Consider the following 26472-nt stretch of genomic DNA (forward strand, 5'->3'; position numbering starts at 1 on the left):
TCCCTTTAGTCAACATCACAGAAGAACCAGTTAAAAGTAAAATGCTAAATTTATTATATAAAATAAAGATTTTATTTAATTTGACCAATAATAAAATGTCACTTTTTATAAATGCAAACTGTCAGAGGTGGTCACTGTAGTTTTCTATAGGTGGTTACTTCACTGATGACAAGCATTTATGAGCTCATTAGATGAATTTAGTAGTTTAAACTTTGGCTGTTAAAGAAATAAATTTTTTCTTAAAAGTAACAAATAGATTTATTAATTAGTATATGTAGAAAACTGAATTTACAAGGTGTTTTTCAGCAATAGACTCATTCCTATAATTTTTTATTCAGTCATAAATATTTGTCAAAGAAATGAAAGAACAGCTTTGTGCTTTTAAAAATAGTAGTGGCAGAAACTCTACTGAAAAAACTTTTAAGAACAAAGTGGAGTACAAACTAAGTTATTTTCAAACCACCATGCTTTAGTTATTATTAAAGCAGCAATAATACAAATGGGTTTTACCAAAACATACCATATGTCCTCTGAGGAAATTCAAAGAACCCTGAACATTTACTAATGATGAGGGGATTATTTAAATTAGAAAAGCAATTTTCATGCCAAAATTTCAACCACAAGATTCACGCAAGACTGAGACTAGGTCTTCAGCCAGGTGTTTTGTTTTCTATCATTTTCATATAACTTTATGCAGATGTTAAACAAAAATTACTCCTACAAAAAAAGACAGATTTGTGGGATTTGACCATACATATTATTTGGGCTAATTTGGCTAGTGCTCAAGAAATGGCCAAGAAAAGCCTGAAAACATATACCAGTGGCTAAACTAGCAGCCTTGAGGGTTGAAGAGAAAAAGCAACAATAGGCATAACCTTATTTAATTGCTAAGATTTCTTAGAACTTAAGACTATAATGCATCTTAAGTATGGTACTGCCTCCTCAATTAATAAAATAAAAATAAAGAAATGTATATAGCACACAAAGGCCATGGAAACTTTATCTGAAATGGCAAAGATGTTCTAAGCTAGAATTTAGAGTTGGTTTTTAAGTTTGTGTACCCCTTTTTAGGTCTTAAAGATTGAAGTTGGAATCAAACCCCAGTGAATATAAGATAATCTAGATTTGGGGAACGACAAGTATTAGTAGAATACAATTCTTCTTATAGAGAACATTTTCTAATAGGAATTTAGATATGTATATCCAAGTTCTTTTTGTGCTCCAGAGTGTCTTAAATACTCGCCTTCATCTGCTCTATTTATTTCATGTTCAGGAAGCCTGGAGCTGCTGGGTCTGGAAGGTGAACCCACAGATGGCTGCAATGAAGGAAGTTCATCAACATCTCTCAAATTAGCAAGCATATCTTGTAGTTTTGACCTATTGGGCCCTGGCCCAAAAAAGGGAGGGAGAGAACAAAAGAGAGGATATAGAATTATTCAACTGCATTGAAATGGTGCCATAAACTTTATACACAACTGCCAACATTCACCTTTAAAGCTACCCTACTATATTAAAAAGTAATTATTTTCCAAATTTTCAAATTATTGTAAAAGTTTATTTCTTGAAAAGGCATTTTACATATATTTTTAAAATTAAGTTAATGAAATATCATCACTATTTGTATGAAAAAATGTTCATGTGCAATTTCAACCATTAAAAATAATATTCTATCATTATTGCATATTGGTCTAAATTCAGACAGACACCACAGACTGTGAAGCTATTGCTGTATACCAAATTAAACAATAACATCACTTTTTGTTTGTTTGCTTAAATTAAGTTGCATTCTTTGCCTGACATCCTGAAGCTATGGTACCCGAAGTGAAGTCTCATGCCCTGCTGATTACTTACCTGAAACTTGATTCTTCATTCTCCCACATCCCTGTTTTGACTGTTTTATATAGGATAGAGGCTGAAACAGATCTTCGGTAGTTTTTCCTGTTATAAGTTTAATTAAGAATGGGAAATCTTACCCATAGTCTGTTATGTTTTTTTCCTATACCAGCATAAGCAATTTTAACTAATACCTAGAAATATATTTCAAGACAACATGACTGGAGTACACAATTTGACTGGAAATATATCTACTAGACCATATTAAAAGAATTCAATCTTTCCCAATGAGTAAATGGTTCAATTAATAAAATATTTATAGATTATAAATTAATGCTTCATTTATCGATTCAAAGTTTTGTTTCAGTTCTTTTTATCGTCTTGACTTGTTCCCAGACTACCATTTATCCAGATAACATGAACTGACAATGAAAACAAAATGTGCTGAACCTGTCTATAGCCTCTCCAGCTTCAAGAAAAGACATTAAAATTTTTCCCCAGAGAGTCATTTTTCCTCATCATACTAAAAAACTTTCTGCTTTATGCCTAAATACTGATCATAATCCCTACATTCAGGAAATAACTTCTATTAATAGGAATACTGTTCCAGTCAAATGGTGCAGTTTTAGATCTTAAAGTGCTAAATTTCAACTACAGCAATGCCTTGATATTTGACAAGAACTGAACAATCAATATAATAGTACGTGGGTTCTATGTAAGTCCTGATACCATTCCAATTTAAAGATCTTTTACATTTCAAGACATTATTGTAGCATAATGACTTAAAGAGATATATCAACTTTAAGTCAATCTGAAAATTAAAATCTTCTTTTTTTCATATATGATATACAAATTTTCCTCAAAATTTCAGTTTAAAGGGGTTGGTCATCAATTTATTTGGATAAAAGCTACAAAATATTCTTATTTTAATATTTATATTGATTTAATTTAGATTGAGAAGACATCAAATGACATCATCTCTCAGTTATGTAATGGTTGGCACAATGATAACATCAAAAATGGTCACTGACTTTTATCCATTCAAACTTACTCGTAAATTCTAAAATATTTTAAATAAACACTTAGATGTTTTCCAATAACTACCAGGTTGTAAAAGAATGTCCTAACAGAAGTGACTGGTCTTTGATAAGCTTTAGCATCACTACAAAAAAAATATATATATATATATATCCTTCCAGTCTTTTACAACTTTTAAATACATGTTTTACTAAACTGGATTTTAATCTCACTTTACACTACTTTAATATCCCAAAGGATGAAATTTCTATTGCCAAAAAAGGAAGACCCACATTCATACTGTCAATAAGAGGAAGCACAAGGAGATAGTTTCACCTTGTTCTCCTAAAAAGATGTTTAATGTTTTCAGGGATGTTTGAAAGCTTTTGTATTTCCACTTTACAGGCTTAACTAGAGCTGTTGCTAAACTTTATTAATAGTTTGCATAGTGAATTATATATATGATTCACAGGGCTAGAAATTTAATTTTAGCTTCTATTTTTCATGTGGCACACATTTTATTGAAAACAAAAAGCTAATTGGTAATGTTATAAATGGAATTGGCCAAAAGTTTTAAATTAATAAATACTTTTAGAAATTGTGTACTTGTGCCCTGTATAGCATATAATGGTGAAAGCAAATGAACTGTGTGTTATGAACACATAGAATATTCAGGGGTAGAAATTAACTTTCTCTCTGTCTCTTAATTCTAAAATTGTAAGCAATAATTTTGGTGGATTGCCAGAGGGTCAAACTAGATGAGATTTAAAATTGTCTAAAACTGTCAACAGTGAAAAATCATTATTGTAATTTAAGTACAAATATTTTTAAAAATCAAATTATCACTATGTTTGAATACCCTAGTCCCACACTCTCATGAGGCTCTGGATTTATTACTGAAATACGTTATGATTCCACAATAATATGCATAGTTTTTCTTTTTTCTTTTAAAGTTCATAATTGAATAGCTAACCATTTAATTTCAACCCCTGAGAGCAAGTGAAAAGGAAAAGGTCAGGAGTAGAAAAGAAAAAGAGTAAGTAGTTTTAGGAAAACATTGAAAAAAAATTGGGGGATATGAAAGAGGCAAGATTTATGATTTACAGATACAATGTTTTCCACTTACTCTTCACCCCCTTTTTCCCCTTTCTCTCCTTTTTGTATTGTTCCTTGAGTTTGGTAATTACTCCCTGGTCCACATTCCAAGCTTCAGGCATGAGACACTGGTCTTCCTTTTCTAAACAAAGTAAAACAAATGAAACAGCCTTTTTCAATGAAATATTAAACACTGTAAGTCAATAGTTATGAATGACATAACTATTTTCTCCTTAGTATCATTAACTTAAAAAAGACATTAGCTATATGTCACACAAAACACAGTATCTAAGAAATGGTGACCAATTCAATTTCCTAGGTAATATTAAATTTCTCTTGAAAGAGACATAGAAAAAAAGCACACACACCTGGAAGATGTGACTTTTATTAAATTAGGCCCCAAAATGCTATAATCAGGAACCCCTCATTTTCATCCCATTTTCAGAATTAAATTAGGATTGAATCACAAATATTTTAATTAATTTACATAATGAGAGATTATTATTAAGAGATTATACAAATAGACTTCAATGATCTTTTCATTTGGAAAATTTTATATTTTGGCATGTGTTCATCAACAAATGACCATTTTTATTTTATAGGACTTATAAGGAATACTTGAAAACTTAACCTACATCCAAAATTTATACAATTTAATCAATCTAATAAATTCCTTAAATGGAAACAAAGCTTCTAGGAAGAAAAAAATTACAATCACTAATTTTCACCATTTTGGGAGAAGAAAATTTAAAGAATAAACGTTATATATATTATACTTACTATAAAATAATTTATATACTATATAATGTCATGTGTTAGCTCAGAACTCTCGCTTGAACTCAAGACTCATATATCCAACTGCTCATTCTACATTTCCATTTGGAAGTCTAAATAGTATCTCAAACTAAACAAACAAAATCAAATTCCCAATCTTCCCCATCCAATCTGTTCTATCCACAGGATTCCCCATTTAATTTGCTGCAATAGTTGTCCTCTCTCCCCACCAAGTCTATTATCAAGACTGGGTTGCCGCCGAGACCGGTTTGGCTCAGTGGATAGAGCGTCGGCCTGCGGACTGAGGGGTCCCAGGTTCGATTCCGGTCAAGGGCATGTACCTGGGTTGCGGGCACATCCCCAGTGGGGAGTGTGCAGGAGGCAGCTGGTCGATGTTTCTCTCTCATCGATGTTTCTAACTCTCTGTCTCTCTCCCTTCCTCTCTGTAAAAAATCAATAAAATATATTTTAAAAAAAAAAAAAAAAGACTGGGTTGCCCTGGGTTCTTTATACAGCATCCAGAGTAATGCTTTAACATAAAAGTCAGATCCGGCCATCCTTGTGTTCAAAACCCTACATGATTTGGTCACTTCCTACTATATTCCCCTTAGAAACACTCTGCTCCAGCCACTCTAGCTTCCTTGAATTCCTCAAGCATATTACGGCTGCTGCTATCTTAGGGCATTTGCCCTGGCTTTCTTTTTCCCAAACACTTTCTCCAGATACCATATCCCTAACTTCCCTCATCAAGTCTTTTGCTCAAATGTTATCCTCTCATGGCACTTACCATGTACACCTTATTTTAAATTGTAATGACCCCACACCCACCACTCTCTATTCGCCTTATTCTGTTCTACATTTTCTATTTTCCATTGCATTTATCATCTTCTGACATACTATTCATGTACTGTGCTTAGTGCCTATATCCTCCTACTAGACTGCAGGGACAACAGGGATAGAGATCCTCACCTAGAACACTTGCCACACAGAAGGCATTTGATCAAAATTTGTTGAATGATTGGACTAAACCAAAATATGCCAGAATAAAACAGTAATCTATTGGGTGGCTTCTGGATCCTCAAATGCCTTCAGTTGTGTGATTTTAAATTAGTCTTAATTTTTTAAAAATAAAAACATTATCCTTATCATAATCTTAACTAGACTTATAATAACAATAACAATGAAAGGTCATAGAAGTTGTGTGGTACAATCTATTTACTTGGCAGAAACTAACAAGATTCTTAACCTAAGCATATTCACCTTTTTAGGGGTGTGAGGAGGGATAAAGGAAGCACTTAAAATGGTTTAAATGTCCATTCAACTACACAGGATTTGCCATTTAGTTCTGTTAATTGCTTAAAAGTGGAATGCTTTGATTTAGAAGTATAAAACACATAAGATCAAAATCCTGGTAAAGAAACCTTCAGTTGACTGAAAGATTCCATTCGCTCATATTCATAAACAAAAATACCCAGTACACTACTAAAGAGTGAGACAGCTCAGATGTGGGAACAGTGCCTCAGATTTTCACCAGTAACTTTGTAGCAGGCTAGGTTAAAATGTACACATGGGTATCATATAATACTAGAGGCCCGGTGCACAAAAATTTGTGCACTGGCGGGGGAGGGGGGGTGGGGGGGGGTGTCCCTCAGCCCCACTTGTGCCCTCTCACAGTCTGGGACCCGTCGGGAGATAACCACCTGCTGGCTTAGGCCCGCTCCCCGGATGGTAGATGGCAGGCCCAATCCCTCGGTGCCTGCCCCGCCTCCCCGGGTCGTGCACACGGCAGGGCTGATCTGGGGGTTGGGGTGCCGCCCCGGGTTGGGTCGCACACAGGACGCCTGGGCGGGCTGGCTGATCGCTGCTGCATCTCCCAGCCACCCCGGGTCAGGTCGCACACAGACGCCCGCCGCCCTGGGGTCGCAGATAGCAGGCCCGGATGGAGGCAGGGCAGGCGGGATGGCACTGTCCCGCTCCACCGCCCCGGGTCGCAAATAGCAGGCCCATATGACGGCAGGGCAGGTGGAATGGCGCTGTCCCGCCCTGCCTATAGTATGCAAATTAGCCGCCATCTTTGTTGGCGGTTAATTTGCATATCACACTGATTAGCCCATGGGAGGCGTAGCGAAGGTTCGGTCAATTACCACATTTGTCTATTATTATATAGGATGTGGGACCATAACTCATGCCTTAAAGCTAAGGAAGTTACATATGGAACAGTGCAGCTGTCTTTGAAGGAAAATGAATCCTAATCAACACTGCAATAAGAATGGCAATGAAAAGGGCCAACTATTATTATTCAGATGTATGACTCCTTAAAGAAAGACCTTTGTGTAGCACAGTGGATCTAGCTATATTGGTAGAATTGTTGCCTGAAATATCTGAATAACTTGATATATAAGCAAATTAGGGAATAAGACAGAAGAGAGACTCATTTCACTTTAACTTCCTCTGATTTCCAAATTTTGTTCTGGGGAAGGGGGAAAAGGTCAGTCACTAAAATAGCCACTATATTCGCCATATTGTGATTTTAAGTGATTATCCCAAATAATTCTTCAAATATTTGCCATGTAAAAGAAGTGGTATTAACATTATCAGATCCCTGAAGGAAAAGGGACAAGAAAATATTAGGCGCCAAAACCGGTTTGGCTCAGTGGATAGAGCGTCGGCCTGGGGACTGAAAGGTCCCAGGTTCGATTCCAGTCAAGGGCATGTACCTGGGTTGCGGGCACATCCCCAGTAGGAGATGTGCAGGAGGCGGCTGATCGATGTTTCTCTCCCATCGATGTTTCTAACTCTCTATCTCTCTCCCTTCCTCTCTGTAAAAAATCAATAAAATATATTTAAAAAAAAAAAAAGAAAATATTAGGACAGTTATTCATTCTCTAACCTTATCAGTCTTTAAAGTGCATAGACTGTAAACTAAGGGTGTTCTAAAATTCTTTAACCTCAAGAAAATTTTCTCTCATTCCAAAACACTTGTTTTAACTCCTGTTAGACATTTAAAATAGTAAACACACTTAGAACAATTCACACACAAAATCTGATGCCTTGTGCAAACTGACAAAACCTGACTGGAATGATAACTACAATTTTTAAACTTTATTTCTTTTTGTACAGAAGATGCCAGAGATGAGCTCTCTAAATCCTCTAAAGCAGCAATTTTCAACCTTTTTCATCTCATGACACACACAAACTAATTACTAACATACTGCAGCACACCAAAATGTGTATTTTTGCCAATCTGACAAAAAAAATAGGTATAATTTTGATTCATTCACACTGACGGCTTTTGCTGTGTTGGCTGATATCATTTTTTCTTTTATTTGACAATCTAAGAGAAAAGAGATCAGTGCCCCTGACTAAACAGTCAGGTATCGTATATTTTAAAAATTCTTGCAGCACATCGCTGCTCTAATACATTATCATATTCAATTTCCACAAAATCTAGATTTACAAGTTTTACTATCTAGGCAGAAAATAGAAAACATTCTGTATGTGAATTCAAATTATTTTCATACTGTATTCATTTTTTAAAATGAAATAATTACTTATACAATCTTCTTTAAACACATACAATACACACACACACACAAAAGGAGATGGTAATAAAAAGTTCATTGCATCAACATTTCAACTTATAAGAGATTTAAAGTGTTCTTTAAGATGTTTCCCTCCTAGAAAAAATACTTGTTTCTTTTCTTTACATAATGTCTCTGGTTGGATCCAGTACCCTTCCTTACCCCAGTCTGTTCCGTCACCTGCACTTCTAGATTCACTGTCGCCTTCCTCTGATGTAACCAAGAAATCAAACTGCTTTAGAGCTTCTTCTGTATCTCGATCGTCATTGCTCTGAGGTAATGCTTTTTTCCTAACAATCTATTGAGAAAACATGCCAAATTAAAATGTATTATGGAAGTAATTTAAATAAAGGAGAAGGTACCCCTTTACCATTGAGTGACAAAACCCAATTAATTGTTTCCTTCAGAAAGTGTATCTTTGTAATACCTATTCAACAGTGGAAAACAGATGTCTCTTTAAAAAGTATATAGATTATAATATTATACATTTTAAAGTAGTAATTTAAATTTTGTTCAATGATTTCTTACTGTAAATAAACTAATGGAGTCATATATTGAAAACACTGGAATATAAGACACCTATTTAAATTAGATAGATAAAAATATGTACTCTATTATAAGAAACACAACCAAATCTTGTATTTCTTGGATACAGTTTGTCCAAAGAAAGAAACACTTCATAAAACATTGCAAGAGCTTTCAGAATATAACCATGATCAATTTTAAGTGTAATATATCAATCCCTTATAAAATTTACAATCACAAAAACTACAAACTCAGTAATGCATGCCTTAGACATAGAAACTATTCTGTTTGTGGCCTGGGGGGGGGAAGGGGGAATAGGAAAGGAATTCCCATTATTATTTCTACTGTCCCAGCCTTGCATCAATTTTCTCCAATAACTCTATAATATTCAAGTTTTTTCCTAAAATATGGATGTTTCAGAGTGAGACTTGACTTAGATTTAATAGCAAATCTAGTAAGGGCTGTAATATCTCATTTTTATATATTTAGGAATCTCTGGAACCACAAATCCAGTTGGAAGATTAAAACTTAGCCTTAATGCACGCAGAGATGATTTTTTAAAACAACACATTTTTATTGATTTCAGAGAGAAAAGGAGAGGGAGACAGAAATATCAATGATGAGAATCATTGATCAGCTGCCTCCTGCACGCCCCCTACTGGGGATAAACCTGGGCTGTGCCCTGACTGAAAATCAAACCATGATCTCCTGGTTCAGAGGTCCATGCTCAACCACTGAGTCATACCAGCTGAGCCAAAGATGACTTTTGAGATCTGTATGCCAATACTTTTTATGAATTATCTCCTTTTTGGTCACCTCCACAACCAGAAGCCCAAACAAATTAGGACAACTGATTTGCAGCTTCTTTTGAAAAAATGGACTCAGTATCTCCACTTCTCCAGACCTCAGCTTCTTCACTTCATGTAAAATAGAAATAGCATGATCTGATCAACTTCATCACTGGACTATTTTGAGTAGTTTAAACATATAATGGTTCAACATACAGATCAATGGGTCAGACTAAAGACTCTAGAAGTAGACTCGAAGAGATAACGATTACCTGACTTGGATGGCCCTGCTCTCATGCTCATGACTGATACCACTTCTCAATCACAGCACTTTTAATCTAAGGCCAGATACAGCCTCAGGAATCCTTCTCAATGCACACTCCAGGAAGCTACTATCAATAGAAGAAAGCTGGCACAGTGGGTGAAACCTACTCTGCCTTTCCTGGTATATAGGAAAACTGAATAGGAGAAATCAAGGATTCTTAAATGATGCTAGAATAATTGGTTTGACTATTTAGAATATTTCCCTAAAATCAAGAAATGCTATAAAAATATCTGGAACCGTAAATTCAGAGTCTAAATGTATTTTCAACACTAGTTATTACTAAGTATGGTATTAAGTCACTCAACTAACTCTTTGGGGGGAAAAAACTGTTTCTAGGTCTCATCTCCTCTATATAACCTAACAAAGAAGGAAGATAAATGGCAAGATGAAAACCACTGTCTGTCAAGTATCCCATTTAAACAAATAAACAAAAACTCCTGTATTTTAAACGGCGAGACATAGAAAAAAAGTGAACTGTGGTTACCAATGGAGAGTAGATTAGTAAATGGGAATGGATGGAGTTTATTGTAATAAGCATGTATTACTTTTCTTCCTTATATCTAAGGTTCCACCCCATTCCTGCCCAGAGAAACAATAATCTGGAAATAATAATTTGACAGTCTCTGATGGAAGCAGAGGGCATAAAGAACAAAGAAGTCACACTTAGAAAATACTTATAGTTAAATATATCATTTTCATATAGTGTCTCATATTCTTCACAAAATCCTCTGGGGAGATGGGTGTGTATTATAATCCTCATTTTACAAACTAAAAAGTTTAGCCTGAAGGATTAATAAGCACAGATAATTAGTAACAGAATTGGGACTTAAACCCAAGGCTTTTGACTTCAGGTTCAGTCTGCTTTCTATTACCTTACATTCCTCCTCCCTCTTCTTAAATAAAAGTGGAAGAGGAAATGTGAATATTTTCCTAGTCAAAGCAAAGCATGCTTTCATCTCTTACTTTAAAAATAGGAGAAAGAAAAGGAGGTAGAAGGAAGAAGAGAAAGAAGGGAGTTGAAGAGGAAAAAGGAAAAAGAAGAGGGGGAAGGAGAGGATAGAAGGGGACAGAATAGAGAAGGGAAGAGAAGTGAGAAAAAGCAATTTAGAGACACCTCTTATTGTAAGAAACTACCAAGGGAGAGTCAATAAACTTACAAAGATGTAAGCAAAATTACAGAAAAACCCTAAACTAGCTTGAAGAAACCTAATGGAAGAGTTCTGAAAGTCTGTAGAACTTGTCTACCAAAGCAACCCTGACAAGAAGAAAACTGCATCAATTATCAATTAGAGTCGATGCCAGTCGCCATTAGGCACCATAAATGGGTCTGTCAGTTCTACTGTCTTATAGCAGCGAATAACACTGCATTGTTATAACACACAATGTTTACCATATTCACCAGCTTTATGGAAATGTTGAAATGTTTAATGAATTAACAAAAAGTCAAAAAATGAGGCCCTTAACAGAAAGCTGCTATACTAAAAATACTCCTGAGTGTGCAATAAATACTAAAAACTTTTATACTGCTTCAAATTCATGAAAAAAATAAAGTTACGGGTTTAGGTTGAAAGATATGTATTATTTTTACAGTATGCATACGAGTCCCTGAAAATAATTATATCTGAGTTATCCAACTCACTGTTGAAGTATCAATGACGCTTTTCTCTCGTCCATCAATGTCATCATCTTCGTCTTCATCACTGAAATCTGCAGCTGCACTTTCAGGGAATTTGAAATTGTCCAGCACAGAGGCAGAATCTGTTAACTCAGATTTCCTGGTTTAAAACATGTACACCTTGCTCAGTTAATTTTTTAAACTCAACATGAGAATTAATCTGTAATATGATGCACTACCTTCTGTTTATATTGTAACTACATTTCCTCAAATAACATTATGAATGACATTGATTCTTATCCATGAAAGTATAATATAGGAAGTGATTACTTTTTAACGTACTTTGCAACCCTATCTATTTAGATTAATGGTAATCTAATGTAAAGAACCCCTCCTAATTCAGATGTATTTTGATCCTAGGTTAACTTTCATGTATTTCTTCTTTAAAATATTTTTTCTCTCTGCCACAACTTTATTCTATTCTTTTCCTCTATGCTACTCTTCCTATAACACATAAGTTTCCATAATATGCCCTAGCCAGTTTGGCTCGGTGGACAGAGCGTCAGCCTGCGGACTCAGGGGTCCCAGGTTCGATTCCAGTCAGGGGCGTGTGCCTTGGTTGCAGGCACATCCCCAGTGGGGAGTGTGCAGGAGGCAGCTGATCAATGTTTCTCTCTCATCGATGTTTCTAGCTCTCTATTCCTCTCCCTTCCTCTCTGTAAAAAATCAATAAAATATTTTTTAAAAAAGTTTCCGTAACTAGAAAATATGTCATTTTTCTCTGATGCTATCTTATATTTCTGAACAGCTGACGAGCTGAAAAAAAGCAAATGTGCACATCACGTTACTAAATACAATATATTATTCAAATCAACATTTTTACAAAACTTCATCCTATTGGTGAGCATTAAACTTTTGGAAGTGATTTCAAATGTGTAAGATTTTAATTTAGTTCCCTAAAAATAAATCTAGTAAACAATTTCCCAATGACCAGAAAGGATAATTTCTCTCTAGTTCATTAAAAAATATTTTAGAAACGAAGGTATGTCTATGAAAAAATATAGCCACACCTATAGACAAAATTTTCAAGACAAATAATAAATTTCAAATCTGCTGGAAGCTACGTTTGAGGTTTTTCCACCCTATTCTTCATCTCTACATAATTAGACATTCAGAATAATAACCTTGTCAGCTTCAAAAGACAGGTCAGACCAAAACACAAGACAACTAAAGTGGTCTTTTCTGAGACCTTTATACTGACTTGTTAACCCTTTTCAGTGGTTCTCAACCTTCTGGCCCTTTAAATACAGTTCCTCATGTTGTGACCCAACCATAAAATTATTTTCCTTGCTACTTTGTAACTGTAATGTTGCTACTGTTATGAATCGTAATGTAAATATCTGATATGCAGGATGGTCTTAGGCGACCACTGTGAAAGGGTCGTTCGACCGCCAAAGGGGTCGCGACCCAGAGGTTGAGAACCGCTGCTTAGGTAACACTATAAGCAAGAATGCCTACATTGTCTATGTCTACACAGAGAAACAATCTACATCTCACATTTATAAAAACAATTTAATGTAGTTTTAATTATTAATGAATATATTTAAGAAGACTCTAATGACATCTGTTTACAAAAGTCTTATCTTTGAACCTTTACCTAAATCTCATAATTTTAGTTTATGGTCCAGAGAACAAAAACCATGTTCTCACTAGAACAGCAATTTTCAACCTTTCTCATGTCATGGCACACATAAACTACTAAAATTCTGTGACACCAAAAAATATATTTTTTGCCGACCAGACAAAAAAAAAGGGTATAATTTTTATTCATTCACACCCATGGCTATTGTTGTGTTGGCTGTTACCATTTTTTCATTTGACAATCTAAGGGAAAAGCCATCAGTGCCCCTGACTAAATAAACAAAAGTGGCTAAGATAAGGTTTACTTCTTAAAAATTTTAACTGAATTTCCAAAATAAGATCTTTTATGAAGTTCTAATAGTAAGTGACTAAGTTTTAGGATATTAAAATCTGTATTAAATCCCAAAAATTTCAAGCAAATATCTTAAATAAAAATATTCTTAAAATATCATAAACTCTAATCACTACATGTTATGTTCTAATAAATGAATTTTAAATTCCTATTAAACCTTATTATAATTATTTCTGTAGCAGTATCTAAAAGTGCAAGTACCATAAATATCACCCATAAAGCAAATATATTTAATAAAAACTAAAGTTATAGCTAAAACACTTTCCAGACAAAATACTTACCCAATCATTGCTGTATCTTTAACTTCACCTTCTGTGCCATTTATAAGTGAGTCCTGATTTTTGTCATCTTCTCTGTCCGTGACATCACTTGAAAAGCCCAACAAAGCTCGCACTCGTTTAGACTTCACATCTAGAATAGTATCTGTGTATCCCACCTCCTGTAGATACCTGTGTATAAAGATGATCCTTACAATTCAGCCATACTGGATCAGCATTCTATAACTTAATACATAAATAAAAGTATTTCTTTAAATGCAATGCCTGCATAGGATTTAACAGAATAGTACCATGCTAGTATGACTTGCTAATAAATAATCTTCCAGCTGCAGATGGAGCTGTCTCTTGCAGTACCAGTCTCTACCGTCACTGAGAAAAATCAAAGAACTATACAATACACCATTCATTATATTTATCATAAAAAGAAACTGTTTCTTAATATACCTAATAGCACATTCTTTCTTCTAGGCAGGGTTGGAGCAATCTCACTCTCAGATAAATTACTATTTTATGATAGCAGTTGTTATAGTCAGTAGTCTTTTTACATTTCTGATGTAAAGTGTCACTGTTTAAGATCTAAAGAGAATGTTTCTGGCATACTTTCCTCTATGACATACAATAAGACAGTATAATCTAAAGAGTCACTTCTACAGAAGGAACTCTTCTATCCTGGGACAACTGTAAAATGAAAAATGCAAACCACAATTCAATTGTGGAATGTGGAATGCCTGGGTACACAGGAAGAGGGGCAGCAGCACAGAATAAAAGAGAATAAGCTTTGTATTAGCCTAAATGGGTGTAAAGCCCATTTCTGCCATTTTCATTCTGTTACTTTTATTCTGCTGAACCTCAGCTTTCTTTCCCTTAAAAGAGACACACTTAGTACAGTGCCTGGTATATAAGAGGCACTCAATTTCTATTAAAAAAAAAAGATGACCAAAAAAAAAAAAAAAAAACCAAAAAGCGTAGTGGCAGGAACATTAAAAAGGTAAGTGTCACTAAAAGCACCATTAATAAAAGTGACTGACAAATGTCAGGCATTAACTTATAAGTAAGCATAAGTCTATGGGATGAGAGAGAAAATAAAGGTGGACAAGATAGGCAGTCTAAGGTCAATTTATTTCAAGACCTGGTATTAATAGTTATTATAGCTCAAAGAGATATCTCACAAAGATATGTGACTAAAATGGAATAAGTGCATCCTATCAAATTAAGACATTCATTTTTCAATCCTATTCAATATTTATAGAAAGGGTTTGATTAAAATTTGGAGAATAAATTTCTAACTTCCCTAAACTTAATCAGTTGTTCTTACAAACTAATACAAAGGTATTATGTTTTTCTATTTTTAACAAATAATATTTGATACATACTTCACATTGGCAGCAAAATCACATTACAAATAACTGTTTCGAAAACTGCACTTTCCATAAGTTGGCTTTACTAAATGATTACTTCCTCATTCACTAATAAAATGTCACCTTTCCTTTTATTTTTTTAAAATATATTTTATTGACTTTCTCATCATTGATGTTTCTATTTCTCTCTCCCTCTTCCTTCCTCTCTGAAATCAATAAAAATATTTTTAAAAAATAGTTTAAATACTAGTGAAATCTCACTTTCTTTTAACTTCAAGTAGATAAAAAAAAATAGATATATAAAGACATTTTATTATTCTCTTCCCATCACCAAAAGGAATGGCTGGCAGGCATCCACTTTGGAAATTATAGATTTAGAGTATTCACAAGCGATCTGAAAAGTCCAAAACAAGCAGCAAATTTCATTTTACTGAGGCATAAACCTGAATACCAATTTTAAATGTGATATGCAAGGACCAGGTACTGAGCTGGTGAGTAGGTCTCGCCCACCACCTGACATCTGAACCTCAACCCAGCTTTGCTCCCTCCTTATACTCAACTACCCATTTCATAGGAGAAAGTACATGTTAGTGCGATATTTGCAAAGAGAGGGAAATCAAAAAGTTCTTCAATCAATTAAAAACACAAATTTAGGGGGCTGGAGGGGGGGCGGAGTAAGAGATCAACCGAAGGACTTGTATGCATGCATATAAGCATAACCAATGGACATAAGACACTGGGGGGTAGGGGAGGCCAGGGGACTGTCAAGGGCGGGGGAAAAAAGGAGACATATGTAATACTCTTTGTAATACTTTAAGCAATAAATAATTTTAAAAAAACACAAATTTACATATAAGTACTAATTAAACCTATATTAAAACTTGTATATTCATGTATAAAAGATGCAAAGTATAAAATTCTTTAAACTATAAATTTAAGTGTATGTAAAATCTAGAAGCCTAAAATTATACTCTTTTTGATGAATCTAAAATAATGAAAAGTATTTATGCCTTATAATTCTTATTAATATTTAATAATTTATAAATTCCACTACCAGGGGAAAAAGTGTTTAATATGAAAAAGGAAAAGTAATTCAATTAAACTTTTCACAGCAGCAGCATAAAAATGAGAAAAATTATTGAGTTGAAAATACAAAACAAAAATAATCTCATGAAAATACATGATGCTTCTCTTTAATTTGACCAGGAGTTACTTACTGTCTGAGTAGTTGACGACCTTGTTTCCACATTAACTGGCTATTTTGTTGTGGCTGTACCTCTGTTTCATTACCTTCATCTAGAAAACATTAAATCATAATAAAACTGACTTGTCATATACATTAGAGGGTATCTCTATTCATTAAAAATATTTTTAAGATTAAGAATATGTAATACTGCACTGTAAGGTATGTTTCACGACCATGTACATTCTGTTTTTAAGTCAAATTTCCATTAAAAAAAGTCTGAATTCATTACTGCTACTGGATTTCCCTCAGAGTTGTAGAACTGAAATAAAAACATTTTCCAATTCCTTAGGCAGCCTGAGAATTTCCCTTTAAGACAAAGACCTATCCACATCAAGTCACACAATAAGAGTCCAATAAAAATATCTGAAGTGCCAGGTCAAAATTAGAACAAAATACCCAGGAATGATGGCTTTTAAAAAGCCAGTTTGGTTAAAGAGGAGGTAGGAAATAATCTCATTCCAAATCTATGTCTTTTACTAGTTATTAAATGAAAACTTCAAGCATTCTTTTTAAGACATTCTTTGAATGAAAATCTCATAGGCCTTGTAAAGCTTTAAATTCATCACTTGGTAGAAGCTTAATCCTTTCAAGAAGGTGGTAAACTAAAAGAGCCTTCTCTGTGTTAAGTCTAAACTAAAGAATTTCTAAACTATAGCATGGCTCTACTTTAAAAATACAAATAAGTTCACACTTTCCATCAGTCCCTGATTAAACTATAAGAAACGATTATCTCTATAGGGTTTTATTCAAGTGAAGATACAAGAAAGACTGGGTATGTTTGTTTTATGATATTTGATATTACACATTTACTGTGCTCCAGATGCTGTGTTAAAATGTCTACAATATCTGTTTTAATCTTTACAACTCAAAAGATAGGTGTTACTACTAGCCTTGTTTTAAAGAAGAGTTTTACATGTTAATTGAAAGGTTTCTAAGTTAGAAGTAGAGCTGTAAGTATTGACATCATGACTAACCCCAAAGCTCATGTATTTTCCTTCATATGCTATCACTACAACAATAAGAAATTAGAGAAATACATAAATTTAAAAAATTAGATCTTGTACTTTCATTTTTCTCCTAAAATAATGAGGCAAAGCTCTGTAATACACCATCTAGAAATATCAGTAGAGTAGACGGAGGGTAAAGTACAGTCAGGGGATTAAGTTAACTAAAAAAGGAAAACTACTTTGGGATAACTTCAGAGGGTATATTTTCTTTTCTTTTTTTCTTTTTTTTTAAAAAGGCAAAAACAAAGGTCTCAATAATAAAGGAAAATGACACTAACTCACAAATTCAGAAACTGTGGATATAATACAGTATGTTCCAATACATCCCCTTATTAAGTCAAGTGAATAAATTGTACTTACCATGTAAAAACATTTACATTAACATTTCAAAAAACTAAAATTTCAGATGTGAAAGAACTTTTGAGGTCATCTAATTTCCCTTAAGAACAGGCCTAAATCCTTTCTATACCATCCTCAGATATAACCAACTGCCTGTGCCTATTCTGGCAGCCAGTGATGTTACCAAAGTGTGGTATATCCATTCAATGGAATACTACTCAATAGGAACAAGGGATGAACTAATGACATACACCCATATGAATTTCAAATGCATTATGCCAAGTGAGAGAAGCTAGAATTAAAAGGCTACATATTGCCTTTCAGGAAAAGGCAAAACTACAGAAACAGAAAACAGATTAGTGGTTGCCAGGAGATGAGAGTATTAAGCAGAGGTGGGAAACATCTGGCCAGTGGGCCTTATACGGCCCGTGAAATCATCTGGTCTGGCCCTGCCAAGGCATTAGGGGTGAGCTAATTAAATGTTTGACCAAATACAGCAGGCTAATTTTTAAGTTGATGATTTTGTATGACCCGAGAACGATATTATAAATATCCAAATTGCCCTTGGCAGAAAAAAGGCTCCCCACCCATGTTAAACAATTAAACTGTTCGTGATCTCAGAATCCTAAAACTTCTGGTGGGCAGGTGTAAAATAGAAGTAGGTGGGCTAAGTTACTTCTCAAAGGGCTGAGAAGAACCTTTTTTACTTGTCTAAATCAATCCTCAATCAAGACTGAAAAAATTGTACAAAGGAAAGAACGAACACAGGGAAAAGCCGAGGGAGTACAGAAACTACCTGCTGACAAATTATGAGCAAGCTCGCAGGGCTCTGGCGCACTTCTGAAGAGAGATGTCCATTTGAAAGAGTCAAACTGAATGCATATTTAATCACATGGGCCCAGTATGTGACTGTGGCTGAGTACTGCAAAGATGAAAGGAAGAATATTCACTGGAACCCCATTTGAGTTTTTCTCAGCCCATCCCCTCATGTGAGAGATAGGATGTCGTGGAAGTCCTAACCTCCAGTACCTCTCAGATTGTGACTGCTTTGTGGGTGGGTTGTCAAAGAGAGAATTAAGTTAAAATGAAGTCTTGAGGGTGGGCCCTAATCCAAAGTGACTGATGCCCTTATAAAAGGAGACTAAGACAGCAGCTGAGTAGCTGCAAGAGCAAACATATGGCCTACAAAGCCTAAATATTGCTATCTGGCCTCAGAAAAAAACCGCTGACCTGCTCTAGATCATAATCTATCTCCTTATTCTTACCCATTTAGGCTCCTTTTGTCTTCACTTCCTTCCCTCTGGAGTTTTAGTTCGAAGTCTATCCCTTCAACCATTCTTTGGCCAATGTACTCAATTTTCTTATCCCCTTGTTTTCCATGAATTCAAGTATTAACCATTTTCATTCTGTTTAGCAAGTGTTCTGACCAGTGCTTCTTACTAAACTCACGGTCACACATGTCAACCAGACCCTTAGCTTTTCTCAATCCTACCATTTCTTAGTTTGTCTTCCTGTTCATTTGTTATAAATCTTCTCTACTTTTTGTAAACCTCTCACACACTCTTAGCAGATAATTTTGTCTCAAACATATAGCTATCATATTAAATACTTACCACCAAACTGAAACCCTAACCTACAAACCCATCACCTAACTTCCTATATTCTCTCTTGGTAACAGTAAAAGACTTGCTCCCCCTGTCATTCTCTGGCTGTGTTCAGAATCCAATCCCTATCATGTTTTCAGGTACCTTCCTCTTTTGTATATCTCTACTTTCTCATTTTCATTTGCTCCTCCTCAAAAAAATACATCCCCCCACACACACTTCCTTCACCCTTTGTGTCCTGTCAGCTGTTACCCTCTAATCCCACTCCCTCACCTTCACAACCCAAGCTTCCTGAAAGTTGACTATACCTAGTTTTCATTTTCCACTCATGTCTATGTTTCTCTCCTCGCCTCTCTTCTGAAACTGCTTGCAATAAATTCTCAGTGATCTGTTTGTCACTAAATTCTTCAATTCTCTAGACATTAATCAGTAATGATGAAGGGTCCTTACTTCTGAAAACCATTTCTCCTCTTTGTTTCCACTGGCTTCTCTCCTACCATTAGGACAACTTTTCTGAGTTTCCTTTTCAGGAGTCTATTTTTCTACCAGTTTTTTTAAATGTTGCCATTCCTCAGAGTTCCATTTTAAATCCTTTTCTCACTCTGCATAAAGTCCCTGTATGAGCCTTCACTCAAAAGTCTTGAGTGCCATCAGTACTATATGGTGCTGCCTCTCAATCTATATATCAAACATATACCACCAGCCTAAGCTCCAAATCCACACACCTGTCTACTAGCCACCTTCACTTGACTGCCTAACAAATAAATCCAGAAGTGAACCCTCCATCTTCTAAAACTGCTTCTAGTCTCGTTTTTTAAACTAAAACTGTGGGAGTCATCTTTGATTCTCCCTTTTTTTCCATCCCTTACATCCAAACAAGAACCAACTCCTGCAGATTTTAGGTCCTAAATATTTCCTGAATACACCTACTTCTCTTAAACTCCATTGTTAGAACCCTTGTCTGGGTAACCTTCCTCATGTAGCCAGGTGGCTGTGACAGTCCTCTAACTAGTCTCCCCAATTCCAGTTTTGCTACTCTCTAACCCAGGGGTGGGCAAACTTTTTGACTCGAGGGCCACAATGGGTTCTTAAACTGGACCGGAGGGCCGGAACAAAAGCATGGATGGAGTGTTTGTGTGAACTAATATAAATTCAAAGTAAACATCATTACATAAAAGGGTACGGTCTTTTTTTTTTTTTAGTTTTATTCATTTCAAACGGGCCGGATCCGGCCCGCGGGCCGTAGTTTGCTCACGGCTGCTCTAACCCATCTTCTAAACTGAAGAACAAATTTGACCACAAGAGTCCTAATTAAGTCCTTCAAGTGCCTTCTCATAACTCCTAGGATAAAGTGTAAACTCCTTAACATATTTTACAAGACCTTGTAACAAATTTTACCGTCTCTTCCCCCCTGGCTAACTCTCTAGTTGTAATCTACAAACATTAATTTCCTCCCTCCAAATACTAGCCAGTTATTTCATTTCTCAAATGTGGCATATTCTTATCTCAGAAACTTTACATGCAAGAGACCAACCTCCCCCTTCCCGCCTCCCTTCCACTCTCACTTAAAAAAAAAAAAAAAAATGGGAAAAATATATCCTCAGGTAAGGATTAACAAAAAAATAAATAGAATGAGAATAATATTATCTTTATAAAATAACTATTTTAAAAATTACAGTTAACATACATAAAGCCCCTAGTACAAGGCAGGTATTTCAGTAAGTGATATAAACAATAGTTGTTATCTTCAGATATGTGATCCCAGGAATTTAATCTGAAATTACGTCAAAAACAAACTCACCTTAAAACATGGCAATAACTTTTGAACAACTTTTCTTTCTTTTCCTTTACATCTACTAATAAGGAATATCTGATAGTTTCCAGGTACTAGTTTTGTATTGTTTGGTGGGGTGAAGAGAAAGGTAGGAGAAGGATAAAGAAGACATAATGCAAAATAATAATATGTTTCAGCTGTTAAAAGATGATTTAGTTATAGAATCTGCTGTGATGACAAAGTCCAAAACAATTTTGCACCTGAAACTGAAGAATTAGGCTCTTTGGACAAGGAATTCCCCTGTACTTAAAGAAGAAATCTTTTATCTCTATAGTTCCTACTCCTTCTCTCAGGATTTCAAGGGCATTCTGTACTTTGTACTGCACATCTGAAAGTTCCCATTAATACTGGGAAGACCCAGCAAGAATCAGTTATGTTGATGCATGTTTCCCCATGAATTCTGATCCTTTCAGTAAGTGTAGAACACAAGCAGAAAATGGGAAACTAAAAGTAAAGGGAAGGGGATAAAAGAAGGAAGCTGGTGGAAAATAATCTAAATGCCACTACATGATTAGTGTCAAAAGATAAGTAGGTCAGAAAAAATAACATGCAAATAACTAGAAATCAACTTGCAGTTATAAATATTGTAGCTACAAATACTCAATATTGACTTCTTTTTAATCACTTGAACTTCCTTTAAAATTAGCTTACCAGAATCATAGCTTGGAGGCTTCATATCTCCCTGATTCAATTCTGTCCCATATTTCAACTTGTGGTATTTGGCTCTAACAAAGAAATGAGAAAATACAAATCATCTTAAAACATATTTAAGTAAACTTTTATATATGCAATAGGAGTAGTCATCAGTTTGCAGTAGACCTAGGTAACTTTCAAAGGCCCAGAGCCTTCCAAGATGTCAAAGTCATAATACAAAAGCATTTGCCATTACTATTTTGTTGTTAGCCCATGAAATGCTATTATAACAAATAAAGGACTAACACTGGGAACCATACATCTTCTTTCTGTACTTACTAATGAACCATATTAACATGCTAGCTTTTGTTGTATTCAAATTTTCTTGATAACTGCCAGAGCATTTTATTATCAAAAGCAGCAGAAAAGTTTGGATTGTAAAATAAACTTGTAAAAGACTTTTCAAAATCGAGTTTTTTAAAAAGAAAAATCATCTATAATACGTTATATCTTGTCAGGCAATTATGATTTTCTAAGTATGCATTATATTGAACAATCCAAAGGACGGAGGGGGAACCAGCCCAAATCATGAATATTGAATAAGATATTCCAGCAGAAATAAATAATTTTTTTAATAGTCAAAGTATCCTTTGCCTTTCTTTGCAGGAAGAACTCAGGAAAAACTGTGAACAGGAATTCTTGTCTTCTCTTCTTTTAAAAGCTATATGAATGTTACTATTTCTGGTTCATCTGACTTAACCATCTCAGATTTAACCATCTGAAACCAGAAAAATAAACTAGATAAAGTAAAAAATTTTAAGATTAACTAAAAATGGCCATACTTACTTAATTTATTTGTATATTTTAATTTGTTTGCTTCCCTGAAATATTGAGGCCTTTTACAATAAATATTCAATATAATGAGACTGGAATAATAACAATTTGAAAAGCTAAGTAATAAAGAAGTAATGAAAGAGTAACATAGCGAGCCCTAGACAGTTTGGCTCAGTGGATATAGCATTGGCCCTCGGACTGAAAAGTCACAAGTTTGATTCTGGTCAAGGTCATATGCCTTGGTTGCAGGCTCCCTGGGCGCGTTCAGGAAGCAACCAATCGATGTGTCTCTCTCACGTCGATGTTTCTCTCTCTCTCTCTGTCTTCCTCCCTTACACTCTCTCTAAAAAATCAATGGAAAAATATCTTTGGGTGAGAATTAACAGCAACAAAACAAAAAAAGAGAGAGAGAGAGAGAGAAAAGAATAATGTAGCCACTCTGAAAGCTTTTTTTGAAAGTTATTTTTATCCTTATAAAAAACTAATTGAGCACTTACTATAAGCTTTTTATATTTCAAGGAAAGTATAAAGAAAATGAAATTTATTTGCTCAACTATATGAAGTACTGGAATTCATATTATTTTACAATGATTATTTTGCAGTTACAACAGAAAAGTCAATGTTTTATATAGATGGGAATCTAAAGAAAACTATAAAAATTATAGACAGCTGATGTTCTATTTCTTAGAGTAGGTGGTGGGTACATCATTATTTTTTATATTAGTCTTTATGTTCTGCATAGATAACGTTTTGTAATAATATCTATCCATTAAAAAGAAAAAAAATATTTGTTTGCTAATATGGATTGATCTCTAAGCTTAAGTAAAAAAGCAAAGTACAAAATACTATGTATTTATGTGGTTTATATGTATGTTATATATATTTCATATGCACTGAATATTTCTGGATACATGATACATAAAACATCAGTTAAAATGATTTCCTTTGGGAAGGGAAATCAGTGAACTGATGCAGAAGGGAAACTACTTTGTGTTATTTGGAGAATTAACCATATGTATATATGTCTTTTTAAATATTTTTAGTAAATATTTTGTCCCAAATAATTTAGAACATTTTTTCTCTACTCCCAATGCTTCTCTTTTTTTATTTTTTTTAAAATATATTTTATTGATTTTTTACAGAGAGGAAGGGAGAGAGATAGAGAGTCAGAAACATCGACCAGCTGCCTCCTGCACATCTCCTACTGGGGATGTGCCCGCAACCCAGGTACATGCCCTTGACCGGAATCGAACCTGGGACCTTTCAGTCCGCAGGCCAACGCTCTATCCACTGAGCCAAACCAGTTTCGGCCTCCCAATGCTTCTCTTAATCAAAGATTTCCTCACCATACTAAACATTTCCTAGTCTACCTCAATGTCTTTGTATTAATGTTATTATAAGAGGGTAAGATTTAGAGCCATTAAATTGACTCAAAGTAACAATACCTCCTAGAAGTCACAACACGAATTGAAAATAACTGGCTGAGGACTCAAAGAGTAGAAGTAGCAATAAAATTTTATGGAATTAATTTATATATTTTTGTTATATGCATATAAAGAAAAACATTTTCAAACACAAAATACTGCATTATAGTATTCTTAAGGAAAAACTGCAACAGAGCTACAAAAAATGAAACAAAATATTCTATGCAATATATACAACAAAAATAATAAAACACTATGAACTAACACTTCATAAAAAATTAGACAAAGACAAAATAAGTAAAGAAATGCTGTGTTTACAAGCTGGGTTCCCTTAAAAATAATTTCATTATATCCAATAAACGTACTGAATTCTTATAACACGCCAGGCACTGTATTGGCTGCTGGGAACAACCTGCAACTTGTAATCAATTATAAGGGTGGAGGCAAGAAGATGCCTAAGAGACAGAAATGTAAATAAATAACTATAGCATACTGTGGGGTAAGAGCTCAGAATTATATCAACTGTCAGAGGAATTCAGATAAGGAATTAGCTAATTCTGTCAAAGGTGGTATCAAGGAGACCTACCAAAAAGGAGATAACACATGAGATTTTAGCTAAAGTTCAAAATACCGTCAGTTTCCCCACCAAATAAACTGATAGAGGGCATTTCTGTCAGAAGAAACATCTAAAAGTTCCTCAATATGTGTGTGTATGTATGTGTGTGTGTGTGTGTGTGAAGTGAGTCAAAAAACAGCTGTGTGTATATGTGTGTGTGTGAATGTGTGTGATGTGTGCATGTATATGTATAGGACTAGCAAGGGGCCTGAATGTAAAAGATTTTACTAAGCAGAATTTTGAAATTAGCCAGATACTTTCAAGCAGGGATATAATATCTGTGTTTTAAAAAACTAGTCCAGGGGTCCTCAAACTTTTTAAACAGGGGGCCAGTTCACTGTCCCTCAGACCGTTGGAGGGCCAGACTAGTTTAAAAAAAAAACTATGAACAAATTCCTATGCACACTGCACATATCTTATTTTAAAGTAAAAAAACAAAACAGGAACAAATACAATATTTGTATTTGCATGTGGCCCGCGGGCCGTAGTTTGAGGACCCCTGAACTAGTCCAATGAACATGAAAATATCTAAGAGGTCTAATTCACAAAGAAATAATTTATTACACTTCAATAGTGCCATTATATCAGGAATAATCTCAGATGATTCCATGAACTTCAAAAGATACAAAATCAGGGACTCTTTTCCAGGAAAATCCCATTCGTTAAAAAAACACACACACACACACAAAAACAAAACAAACAACTTCCCTGGACCAGGCCAGTCTTTCTCTCTCCTATTCTCCAAAGTCAAACTACTTGAAAAATATGCGACTGTATCTGTTTCCACTTTATCTTTCCTACTCACCCCTCAGTCCCCTATGATCTGGTTTATGTTCCTGCTACCTCACTGAAGCTGTTCTGGCAAGGATACCAACAAGCTCTTAACTGGCAAATCCAAATGACTATTTTCAGTATACAATGTACTTGGAGTGTTTGGCACTTAAAATTGTCAAACTCCCCTTTCCTTGCTTCCAATATACTACTTTCTCCTTCCTTCTCCAACCATTGTTTTGTTGGCTTTTCTTTCTCTGCCTTTTCTTCAAACATTTCCATTTCTGTGACTACTGTAGGTTCTATTCTCTTCCCAAAATATTTGTTCTTGTCTCAACTACTCCTATAACTTTACCCACAATATTGATGTGTACATTTCTAATCATAAGTCCCTCCCATATTTGCTTTTAAACCCTTAATTCTTATCCTTTTTAAAATTCTTAATTGTTATCCTTAAATTCAATTGATAAGTTCCAAAACTCACACTTGCCAGAACCCTAGGAATCTTTCTTAAGTTATCTTCCTCATCTACTATACCCAATCGTCTTCCAAATTATATAGATTCTCTATTTAAAATGTTTCACAGCTGATGCCTCCTCTCTTCTGCAGCTACTATGCTATCGTGTCTCATCCTCAACTATTACAATCTTCCTGCCTATATTAACAGATTTTTCCAGTCCATCCCCCAAAATGAAATCAGAATGATCTTTCTAAAATCTATTTCACACTATTCCATGCTTAAACCTTTCAATTGCATGACAACTAACTGCAATATGTATTTCTAGACCAGAAAAAAAAAAAAAAAAACACCTATAAAGATCATATTAGAATATTTGGTTAAAAAAAATGCTATGAAGATCATCACTGGAACATATGAATATGGACTTTGTCCTTGCTCTTAGAAAATATATAGGAAGGAATTTAGGAGAGAAGGGATTTAATGTCTTTTACTCAGTAGGAAATGATTCAGGAAAAACAATGG

The 26472-nt window shown here is 34.6% G+C and overlaps 1 protein-coding gene across 2 annotated transcripts in view; it reads right to left on the reverse strand.

The window, feature by feature from the left end:
- STRN (striatin) overlaps positions 1 to 26472 on the reverse strand; it is a 90863-nt gene that overhangs the window by 35266 nt on the left and 29125 nt on the right. Inside the window, exons 3-10 of one of the 2 annotated variants that reach the window (XM_070429009.1) lie at positions 21864 to 21937; positions 16400 to 16478; positions 13828 to 13995; positions 11578 to 11713; positions 8463 to 8598; positions 3977 to 4087; positions 1852 to 1938; positions 1244 to 1387 (exon numbers count right to left, since the gene is read on the reverse strand). In XM_070429009.1, the coding sequence (XP_070285110.1) occupies positions 1244 to 1387; positions 1852 to 1938; positions 3977 to 4087; positions 8463 to 8598; positions 11578 to 11713; positions 13828 to 13995; positions 16400 to 16478; positions 21864 to 21937 (935 nt within the window). The remainder of the gene's footprint in view (positions 1 to 1243; positions 1388 to 1851; positions 1939 to 3976; positions 4088 to 8462; positions 8599 to 11577; positions 11714 to 13827; positions 13996 to 16399; positions 16479 to 21863; positions 21938 to 26472) is intronic. The other variant, XM_070429011.1, reaches the window with a different exon arrangement.

The sequence above is a fragment of the Myotis yumanensis genome, unplaced genomic scaffold (assembly GCF_028538775.1).
Source record: "Myotis yumanensis isolate MYYU_CA2020_CCGP unplaced genomic scaffold, mMyoYum1.0.hap1 SCAF_11, whole genome shotgun sequence".
NCBI classification, from domain to species: domain Eukaryota; kingdom Metazoa; phylum Chordata; class Mammalia; order Chiroptera; family Vespertilionidae; genus Myotis; species Myotis yumanensis.